At 37.0% G+C, this 10,509-nt stretch overlaps 5 protein-coding genes across 6 annotated transcripts; all 5 read left to right on the top strand.

Annotated features, from left to right (window-relative positions):
- The first annotated feature begins 796 nt into the window (after positions 1–796).
- On the top strand, positions 797–1,500 carry crygm7 (crystallin, gamma M7). Its single transcript, XM_043249210.1, has 3 exons — positions 797–805; positions 884–1,126; positions 1,228–1,500. Exons 1-3 carry the CDS (start codon positions 797–799, stop codon positions 1,498–1,500), a joined length of 525 nt encoding a protein of 174 aa, XP_043105145.1.
- A 1,120-nt stretch (positions 1,501–2,620) lies between these two features.
- Positions 2,621–3,417, top strand: si:dkey-57a22.14 (gamma-crystallin S-1). The gene is made up of 3 exons (XM_043248572.1): positions 2,621–2,629; positions 2,739–2,981; positions 3,136–3,417. Exons 1-3 carry the CDS (start codon positions 2,621–2,623, stop codon positions 3,415–3,417), a joined length of 534 nt encoding a protein of 177 aa, XP_043104507.1.
- Positions 3,418–4,219: 802 nt separating this feature from the next.
- On the top strand, positions 4,220–5,059 carry crygm6 (crystallin, gamma M6). Its single transcript, XM_043249217.1, has 3 exons — positions 4,220–4,243; positions 4,380–4,622; positions 4,784–5,059. Exons 1-3 carry the CDS (start codon positions 4,229–4,231, stop codon positions 5,057–5,059), a joined length of 534 nt encoding a protein of 177 aa, XP_043105152.1. The 5' UTR covers positions 4,220–4,228.
- Positions 5,060–6,818: 1,759 nt separating this feature from the next.
- Positions 6,819–7,581, top strand: LOC122351901 (gamma-crystallin M2-like). Of its 2 annotated transcripts, none has more exons than XM_043249303.1 (3): positions 6,819–6,827; positions 6,964–7,206; positions 7,309–7,581. In XM_043249303.1, exons 1-3 carry the CDS (start codon positions 6,819–6,821, stop codon positions 7,579–7,581), a joined length of 525 nt encoding a protein of 174 aa, XP_043105238.1. The 2 variants fall into 2 exon arrangements, with proteins under 2 accessions (XP_043105238.1, XP_043105237.1); XM_043249302.1 differs by having other exon boundaries at positions 6,964–7,212.
- Positions 7,582–8,792: 1,211 nt separating this feature from the next.
- crygm1 (crystallin, gamma M1) lies at positions 8,793–9,602 on the top strand. Its single transcript, XM_043249257.1, has 3 exons — positions 8,793–8,801; positions 8,959–9,210; positions 9,327–9,602. The coding sequence occupies exons 1-3, from the start codon at positions 8,793–8,795 to the stop codon at positions 9,600–9,602; spliced, it is 537 nt and encodes a 178-aa protein (XP_043105192.1).
- The last annotated feature ends 907 nt before the right edge of the window (positions 9,603–10,509 follow it).

Raw genomic sequence — 10,509 nt, 5'->3', positions numbered from 1 at the left:
TAAAATATCACAAACTTGGCAGTGTATGTATTCATGCTGCAGGTGTGTTGATTACTACAGCCGTCCATGATCAGGCACATATAGATTTCAGGTTGTATGACATCTGTGGGAAGACTCTTTAATTCATAAAGCATTGGTATACCATAGGCGCTACATATCAGTATCAAATTATAAGTCAAACAGCTTATATACAGAATGGACAGTAGGAAACCACCACTGGTTGGGTTAGGTTAGAACTTTTTATTCTGGTATCATATTCAGTCACTGACAAAACCTTGATGTCTTCTGCCTTACTTTGATTAAGTAGCCATCTTATAAAGAGTTAATAATTGCTGCGATACTCTTGTTAGTGAGATAGATGAGAGCAATGGGACTTTTGTTTCCTCATAAACATCCACTATCAGCTATACTAACAGCATTTCCCAATTTCAAAAACAAAATCTTTCAGTTACTATTAAATGTTCTTATTTAAACATCTAAAAAGACGTGTGATATGTATGTTAAACGTTAAAATAAATGCAAACAAATAACACTATTGTTACATTGTTTCCCCAGACCTTTCCAGCAGCTTTCAACAGAGCAGCTTTTGCTGGAAAAACTAATGTCACAGAGGCAATCAAAGTGATTGTTTGGGGTAAAACTGTCCGTGTTTGCAATATTCCTGTACAGTTTCTGCTGACATGAGTGCAGTGTGATTTAAATGACAACACGAACGGTAGTACCATTATTTTCTTGGATATATATTTATCGTTCCAGCAGCATTTGGCATAGGAAAAAATTCAAAGCCTACACAAACATGGGAAAGGTCTGTACGAACTAGAATAATGTATAAGCCATGTATGAATTATTATTGTGCTCTCATTGTGTAAAATGTTTCCTCTAGATTATCTTTTACGAGGATAGGAACTTCGGCGGCCGTTATCATGAGTGCATGAGCGACTGCTCTGACCTGCATTCCTACTTCAATCGATGTCACTCCATCAGAGTGGAAAGCGGTTGCTTCATGGTCTACGACCGAACCAATTTCATGGGACGCCAGTACTTTCTGAGAAGGGGCGAATACCCTGATTACATGCGTACGATGGGAATGAACGATTGCGTCAGATCCTGCCGTATGATTCCAATGGTAAAGGCTGAAGCTATTTGTTATCTCAAGCCTAAATCTTATTGTTTTAATCTACTTAAAATTAAGCACTCATCCTTAACTTCCTGTTCTTTACCCATTAGCATCGTGGGTCCTTCAGAATGAGGCTCTATGAGCGCCAGGACATGGGTGGCAGAATGATGGAGCTCGAGGATGATTGTCCTAACCTCATGGACCGCTTCAGCATGTCCGACTTCCATTCCTGCCACGTGATGGATGGTCACTGGCTTGTTTATGAGCAGCCTAACTACACAGGCAGGCATTTCTACCTGAGGCCTGGCGAGTACAGGAAGTACAGTGACTGGGGCGGCATGAGTTCCAGGATGGGCTCCATCAGACGAATCATGGATCTCTAATGAAAGGAGTCCTTGTGAAATGTCTGCTGTGTGCACTTTTTCACACACTAAATAAAATGGTGTCTGTGCTCAAGTGTCTCGAGTTTTGTTCTTGCACCCTCTACCTGGAGGAGTCACTGCCTGATGACGACTCTTGCTATAGGCTGCCAGACTGCTTGACACTGTTCGGAGAACTGAATAAAACTATAGAGACGGTTTCCTCTATGAGACAGGTTTCAAGTGTTCAATCTATCTGCATGTGCTACATATTAATGCTAACTCTTGGTAAATAACTAATGATAAACAGATGAACTGTAGAAAACATGCTTCATAATAATATAGCTTATATTTTTAAAACAATGTTTACATAAATAAACATTAAAAAGTAGGACTGTTACAACCATGTGAATATGGGGTGCGACTTAGACAAAGTTTGGTTCAGGTAAACCTTGCCTGTTGAAAGTGAAGGATAAATAGAATGATAAATCAAACCTATTTTTTGTGTGTGTGTAAAGTATATACACAATATATTAAATATGTAGTCAAAATACAGTTCACATACACATATGTATATGTGTGAACTGTATATGTATTAATGATATCAGAATGTGTACAATTTTTAATGGCCAACCACTATAAAATCACATAATAAGCATATAAAATTTAATATAATGTATACAAAATAATAGTACCATAAAAATTTATTAAATTAATTACCTTAATAATAAATAAATGCTAACTGTTTAAATCCATGCTTGCATTTAACAATTCCTGTAAATATTTTTAAATGATAAATTTTTATAATTTCCCCACAATTGGCTATTGTAAATTCATATATATATAAGCTAAGATCACAAACTATCATGAATTATTGGATATTGGCTATTGATATTAATGATTTTCTGCATTTCATCTGTTCATTATGTGATCACAGCCTCACTTTCTTCTGCATTCATTCACAAAATGGCAGTTCTGACAATATTTTTAACAAAAGAAATATAACAAAACTTTTGAAAACCAAATGGCAAAAAAGCATTTTTTGTGTGTGTAATTAGAATATGAATGACACATACAGTGTCGGCACTTCGTGTGTATATATACCATAGAGCGTCACACACACATGGCACAACTGCTGTCGAAAATGGGGAAGGTAAATCAATGCTGTAAGGAAAGTAAATACTAAATATTCAATATATTTACAATGGTTTCCCTGTAAACTGTGCATGTATTTGGACCGTCTTCTCTCTCTATTTTAACAGATCATTTTCTATGAAAGCAAGAATTTTGAGGGGAATCAGTATGAATGCAGTGGTGATTGTTCAGATATGCTCTGCTATCTTGGCTGCTGCAACTCCATCATGGTGGAGAGTGGATATTTCATGATCTATGAACAACCACATTACAAAGGCCAGCAATTCCTGGTCCGTAAAGGAGAGTACCCAGACTTTAAAAGCTGGTTGGGCAAAAATGACTGCGTCTGCTCCTGTCGTGAAATCCCAATGGTGATTATACTCTATATGCCTGAGTGAGCTGCATTGGAAGTAATGATAAAGTTCACTTTTTATCTAATCATTTTTTTAAATGTCAGGAATGAGGGAAAGATGAGATTGAGTACAATAATGGTTGATTTGCACATTTTGTTCTTCTCTCTACCAGACACAGGGATCTTCTCATGAGGTGAAGCTGTTTGAGAGAATGGAGTATGGAGGTCAAATGATGGCTCTATTAGAGGACTGTCCAAATGTCATGGACATGTTCCAAACAAACCACATATTCTCTTGCAAAGTGATTGGTGGAAACTGGCTCTTCTTTGAACAGTCCAACTACAAAGGCAGGATGTACCTCATAAGGCCTGGAGAATACACAAGATTCACTGAATGGGGAGGCTTGAGTGCCTGTGTGGGTTCCATCAAACGAATCGTTGATAACTACAATTAAAATTCATGCAGGCTGCTTAGCAGTTTTTTAATAATTGTTTCTTTTTTAATGTAATATACACTGTTGTAAACACACCCCCCAAACTTTAACATTTTATATTTGTTTGCGTTACTTAACATAGGTCTGCCATGTTAAGCAACACAGGCAATCATGCTAAATAACAACTTACAGCATGCAGCTTCGAGCGCTCTTATATGTTACCTCAGAAATAAATGTTTATACATTTTAAATCTATAACCTTGCCTATTTTTGACTCATAGAATGTTTTACGTAATATACGACAGTATATTATTCATAATGTAACTTTGTTTCTACTTACAGCAGACTAATTAAATACTATTGCTTATAAATGAGCTCAATGTTTTCTTTTTTATTTCATGTCAGTTTGTTGGTATTTTTAGTTCAGTCATTATATAAGATGAATCATATAATAATATTACAGCTTTATCCAGACTTAAATGAACCATCCATTACGCGACTTAGTAGACTTAGATTTAGTGTAAAATCTGTTGCTTTTGCATTGATTCATTGTGCTGATTGTAGTCAGACGGAAGCTTCTGCAAGCAGGACGGGACGGGATGGGGCATTTTGATGAATATGGAAAAACTGCACCAGGGCCAAGCCAAACATAATCAGATTGTTTCATTGCCCCCCAACCCCTGATTCTAGCCCCTATTACTTTCTCCCTGGGCTAGATTTATTTGAATGACAATACTTTATGCTGTGCAATCACAGAGCAGCTTCTAGGTTTTATAAAAGACAGTGATAAACTGGATGCCAGTGTTGAGCAGTAGCCCTGCCAGATGCCAACATGACTATCGGAAAGGTAAGATGGCATCTCTCTCTCTCTCTCATAGACTAATAGACTTTCAGCTCTATAACACGCAGTCACTTTACAGCTGCAAGTTCATATTATTTCATACATAGTATAGTAGATTTATCATACCTTTCATTTTTAACAGATCATCTTCTACGAGGACAGAAACTTTCAGGGCCGCTACCATGAGTGCAGCAGTGACTGTGCAGACCTGCACCCCTATTTCACCCAATGCAACTCCATCAGGGTAGAAAGTGGGTGCTTCATGGTGTATGAGCACCCAAATTATATGGGACAGCAGTACTTCCTGCGAAAGGGCGAGTATTCTGACTGCCAGCGTATGATTGGCTTCAGTAACTGTATCAGATCATGCCGGATGATCCCCATGGTAAGTGATTTATGGGAATTAGCAAATAAATATTGTTAAAAAAAACAGCCATGCATTAGTTCATCAGATAATAAATGCATTAGACTGCAGAAACTCACTTTTGATATTCTTTAAAATAATAAACGTTTATTAATATAGACAAAATCCATGTATCCCTGCAGTATACTGGTAACTACAGAATGAGGCTATATGACCGGGCTGATATGGGAGGTCAGATGATAGAACTCACGGAAGACTGCCCTAACATCACGGACCGCTTCCACACATCTGACATTCACTCCTGTCACGTGATGGACGGTCACTGGCTGCTGTATGAGCAGCCCAACTACAGGGGAAAAATGTACTACCTTGGACCAGGTGAATACAGGAAGTACAGCGACTGGGGAGGAACGGCCCCAAGAATCGGGTCCCTCAGGAGAATTACCTCTTTCAACTAGACAACATAAATTGTGCAACAACATATGCACTAAATAAAATCTCTTGAGTAAAACTTTTGCTTGTCTGGATATATTTCTGTTCTGGTGTTTTAATGTGAAATTATGAACAGAGTCAGGTTACTATAGTGTTTCATGTGAAATCGATAACTGAAAAAGTCAAGTGGTTAGTCTATAACTACACATTTAACATTTTCATATTTAAATGAACCTATCAGTGACATTTTGTACATTGCAAACCTGGTTACCAGACTGGAAAACATTTATTGGTAAAGCAAAAACTGGGAGCGAACTGTCTCTCACACAGTTTATGCCTTTGGCTGAACAATGCAGGGCTCAATCTGGATTAACTGCCCTCATTGTAGTTAAATCTAACACTACCATGACTGTCAAAAACAAAAGCAGCCTCTGTATTTAAAGGCACATTGACTTCAGAGAAATTGGAGGATGTTTTAAATCCACATGCATGTTTTAGTGGTACAAAGTGACAATCCAATACCAAGTTATGAGAAACAGTTAAAATTCAAGAAAGTTGTAACTGTGATGGACACACAACTTTATAATTTGAAGACGACTGAATAAGAAGACAAAATTTTAATCAGATCATTTGGATTTACAGTTAAAGTAAGTAATTATGCTGTGGTTTTAATTGGATGGATTCAGGTAAATTTCTAATTATTCGTCATGGCTGTTGTTTCTTTGATAATGGAACTTGATAGATGACTCACTTTCAGATAGTGCACTACTTTAGCTGTATTCACCCATGTATGGCTTTGCGATTAAGTAACATTTAAAACATATATATTTGCATATATCAAGTCATATAATGCTTCACAATATCACAAAAACATTCAGTAAGATACTGCTTACTTAATGTTTGGTTTATCTGCAGTAAGAGGCCTTCTTATAAAAGATGGTTGTATTGAGCTTTTCCATTTTAATGTTTTACTGTAGTATTTTTGCCAATGCAAATATTAACATAAATACTAAATAATTATATCTACAAGCACAAGACATTTACAAAAAGCATATAAATAACACGTATATCCATGTTACGGAAACATATACAGTGAAACTGATAACTTCCGCTTTTGCTGTCATATAGATGAATGTTTTTTCTTTTACATGCCACAAAACACCAGCACGTGGCCTTTTACTGGGCCTTTAGCTTGTTGCTAATATTGTGTTAGCCTGACTAACTAGCTCAAACAAACTATAAGTGTTACAATATCTATGGTTTTTTCTAGAGAAAGAAGCACACAAAAGTTTGACATTTGAATATCAGAGACAATATTAGTGTAACTTCCCAAGAATGCAGCTGAATTAACTCTGAATTGGTGAATAGGATTTTTCTCTTTAAATTCTCTTATTCATATGCAAGAATTTATTGGAAAATTCAGCATGTCAATGCAGTTGACAATGCTGTTGAGAATGGAATCTCAGTAACTGCTCCCTCTGTTGAACAACTTCTTTAATGCAAAAGGGATGTTCCATATTGTTCTGTGTGCATTGTGCTGTGAATGTGTGGGTGCCGTACCAGTCCTTTCCCTGGACCATGCAAGAGAAAACACCAAACATGTAATTATATATCCTTTTTCAAGTAAAATCCATATTTTCGAACCCAATATTGTGCTCTAACAAAAAGGTAAACATGTGCCAGTACTCTGACATATTCCTGTATTCATTTGAATAACAATACTTTGTTTGTCAAGAGGCAGTATAAAAAGCTTGGGAAGCATATGGAATCTCTCCAACGGAGACCATGGGCAAGGTAGGATTTTTGGCACCACTTTCATGACATTTACATTGAATTGCACCTCCCCTGTGTATTCTAAGCTTTGAAGCAGATGGATTATTCTCCTAATCTCTACACTAAACCAAAGTGTTGATTTTGTTGGCTTTTTCAGATTGTTTTTTACGAGGACAAGAATTTTCAAGGTCGTAGTTATGAGTGCAGTAACGACTGCACAGACCTGCACACTTACTTTAGTCGCTGCAACTCCATCAGAGTAGAGAGTGGCTGTTTCATGATATACGAACGTCCAAATTATATGGGCCATCAGTATTTTATGAAGCGAGGAGAGTATTCTGACTACCAGAGATGGATGGGCTTCAGTAGCTGTATTCGATCCTGTCGCCTGATTCCAATGGTGAGCGTCACTGAATGTGCTGCTTTTGTGGAGATACTGTACTTATATTACAGTTTCCTTGACACCATACTGAATCATTCATTTGCGTCTTGACATCAACAGTACAGGGGACCCTACAGACTGAGGATCTATGAGAAGGCTGACTACGGAGGGCACATGATGGAATTCGCAGACGACTGCCCCTGTGTGTCTGATCGTTTCCACCATCGACATGTGTACTCCTGTAACGTGATGAATGGCTACTGGATCTTCTATGAATATCCCAACTACAGAGGGAGGCAGTACTTCCTGAAATCTGGGGAATACAGGAGATACCGAGACTGGTGTGCTACCTGTGCCATTGTGGGCTCCTTCAGACGAGTCACTGATTATTAGCCATTCTGCTTGCACGTATTTATATGAACTGTTCACTTCCTGTTTATAAGCAGAACTGTTTATAAACATTTTGATTTTTCACTTCTTGTGCCTGGACATAAAAAACAAACCAACAAACAGATAAAAATAAAATGATATTTGTAATAATAAAGTACTCAGATTTTACTGAATTCTCAGCACTAAATCCATCTCATTTACAAAATGAATTTTTTTTTTTTTTTTTTTTTTACATATTTATAAATCTCAAAGCAATAACAACAATACAAAACCGCATTTATATAAATTTATTGCATATAGCAAGACATAGAAATGTACAAGAAAATATTTACCTGCATAAGCAGAATAGATTACAGGTTTAAGAGATTCTGTTGCCAAACAGATGAAGTATGACAATTACTGTACTTTAAATAATATATCACTAGGAAATACACAATGATTAATATTATTATTATTATCCATGTATTTAAATAATGGATAATAGCAGTTCAAACACCTCAAATCTTAATTGCTAAATACTGTTTTTCAGACGTTCAGTAATAATATTCATTACTTTGATGCATTATTTATTTCTTAGTGTAGTATTTCGTGGTATTATAAGTATAGTATTTATTTATTAAATTCAATTTTGCATGCTTAATGTATTTAATGCTTACATACCAGGTAAACCAAATTACTCCCTGCAGCCATCCTGCTTGTAATGCGCATGTAGGTGTGAAGGTAACGGAAAATAAAATTTACTAGTGCAAATATGTGACAGTAAATATATGTTTAGCACATTGAAAAACAGCACATGCATAATTACAAGCAACTGCAAATTGCACATTTCTGAAAATTATCTTGGTGATTTGGTAGCACACTTGTTATGGCTCTAGTTGGAGTCACACGTTCAAATGAGACATGTTACAGTATACTTTGCATGGAGATGTCACTTGTGATATTGAAAGAACATTCGCTCTGGATTTGACTATAGTCTTGCCAATACTGTAAAAGACAATGTACAAACAGTTGCCAGAGATGTATGGATAAAAACTATTGTTTTAGTTTACTGGACCACTTCAGCAGAAGTCATACTGCCTGATCATCAGCTTTTGCCATTTGAATAACAACAAAATGTGGGCCCCTGGTTTTTGTATAAAAACCACCACCAAAGGCCATCAAAGTACAGCTGGTACAGTGAGCTGAAGTACTGAGATAAACAACACACTACCATCATGGGAAAGGTAATTTGACTAAAATTAATATGCTTTATATTTCATAGAAAGCATAAGGTTCATATTGCATCCAGTTTTTATTTAAATAGTAAAGACAAACGTGATGCAATTCAGACCTAAAAGGCAAGTAATTTAATATCAGCTGATTTTTCAATCCCATCAACAGATCATCTTCTACGAGGACAGGAACTTCCAGGGGCGCAGCTATGACTGCATGAGCGACTGCACTGATATCTCCTCTTACCTGAGCCGCGTGGGTTCAATCAGGGTGGAGAGCGGTTGTTTCATGGTCTATGAACGCAACAGCTACATGGGTAACCAGTTCTTCCTGAGGAGGGGCGAGTACCATGACATGCAGCGCATGATGAGCATGGGCATGATGTTTGACACTATCAGATCTTGCCGCATGATTCCTTCAGTACGGCTCTCACTTTGTTTACAGTGATGTGAAGATTTAGTATTGCACACTTTTTCAGAATATCATATGCATTGCTGAAAAACTGCTAATTTATGATGATATTCTTTGTTTTACAGTACAGAGGATCCTTCAGAATGAGGATCTACGAGAGGGACAACTTCGGAGGTCAGATGTACGAGCTGATGGATGACTGTGACAGCATCATGGAGCGTTATCGTATGTCCGACTGCCAGTCCTGTCATGTGATGGACGGCCACTGGCTCATGTATGAGCAAGCCCACTACAGAGGCAGGATGGTGTACTTCAGACCTGGAGAGTACAGGAGCTTCAGAGATATGGGATACAGCAACATGAGATTCATGAGCATGAGGCGTATCACTGATATGTGTTAAAATGCTAGAATATAGAAGGAAATAAAGAGTTATTTTCAGAACTAGCTGTGGTGTCTTGTTTTATTGGTTTACTTTTTTTGGCATATTTAATCACTTTTTTACATATAGCCTAAATAAGTCACTTAGATTTGTTAGACTTTTTGGTTCAGTGCCGTGAAGAGCTTTAAGTAAGTAACATATTTGCATGTTTACCATTTTATGTAATTTTTTGTTTTGTTTTGTTTTGTTTTTGACATCACTGACACAAAAACAGTAAATGTTTTCGTTGTGTTATAGCGACATCTTAAAACAGCGACTTGATAATAGCCAGAACTGGGACTGGATGTCACGTACAGGGCCCTAGCCTGGATTTGCAGCATTTAGGAATAATCAATTTAATTAATCAAATGTAATTTAAATAGCATTTCGAAAACATAAAGGAGGAAAATGCCACATGGTGTCATCAGGTAGTTATCAAAATAAAATACAGTGAACATCAGATTGCCCACCTCTGTGTCACCTTTGGAACACGACTGAAGTACAAAGCCTATTATTTACATAATAAATAATAGTTCAGTATTTAGAGACATTACATATATTATGTTATGTTTGAATTTGTACCAAATGAGAGGCAGGATACAAGAGCACAAAGCTCCATTTTGTTCATTGTTAGTCTATGTGGGAGACGCATTCAGAATCAGCACATGGTCACTGTCTAGTACTTTTGTTTTTCAAGTGCAACATTCACTGTTCTTCTGCTGGCGGTTATCAAACAGCTGTGCATTGCTGCTGGTGCCCCCTTCTGCACTGAGGGTGAATTGCCCATATTCATTGTAAGGCCATATGCACCAAACCAAGATGTCCGTACAATGACAATTTGGTACGAATACATGTATTGTTCCACCTTTAAGTTGTTTGAGGATACTTG

This window comes from Puntigrus tetrazona, chromosome 9 (assembly GCF_018831695.1).
Source record: "Puntigrus tetrazona isolate hp1 chromosome 9, ASM1883169v1, whole genome shotgun sequence".
NCBI classification, from domain to species: Eukaryota; Metazoa; Chordata; class Actinopteri; order Cypriniformes; family Cyprinidae; genus Puntigrus; species Puntigrus tetrazona.
The sequence above is the reverse complement of the archived record's forward strand: the minus strand, read 5'-3'. Positions and strand labels throughout refer to the sequence as shown.

Bases quoted from the DNA above. Each gene is read 5' to 3' on its own strand.
- crygm6 (XM_043249217.1), top strand. The intron at 4,623-4,783 runs GTAAGTGATTTA...GTATCCCTGCAG, and splicing joins CATGCCGGATGATCCCCATG to TATACTGGTAACTACAGAAT.
- si:dkey-57a22.14 (XM_043248572.1), top strand. The intron at 2,982-3,135 runs GTGATTATACTC...TCTCTCTACCAG, and splicing joins CCTGTCGTGAAATCCCAATG to ACACAGGGATCTTCTCATGA.
- crygm7 (XM_043249210.1), top strand. The intron at 1,127-1,227 runs GTAAAGGCTGAA...TTTACCCATTAG, and splicing joins CCTGCCGTATGATTCCAATG to CATCGTGGGTCCTTCAGAAT.
- crygm1 (XM_043249257.1), top strand. The intron at 9,211-9,326 runs GTACGGCTCTCA...TTTGTTTTACAG, and splicing joins CTTGCCGCATGATTCCTTCA to TACAGAGGATCCTTCAGAAT.
- LOC122351901 (XM_043249302.1), top strand. The intron at 7,213-7,308 runs GTCACTGAATGT...TGACATCAACAG, and splicing joins GCCTGATTCCAATGGTGAGC to TACAGGGGACCCTACAGACT.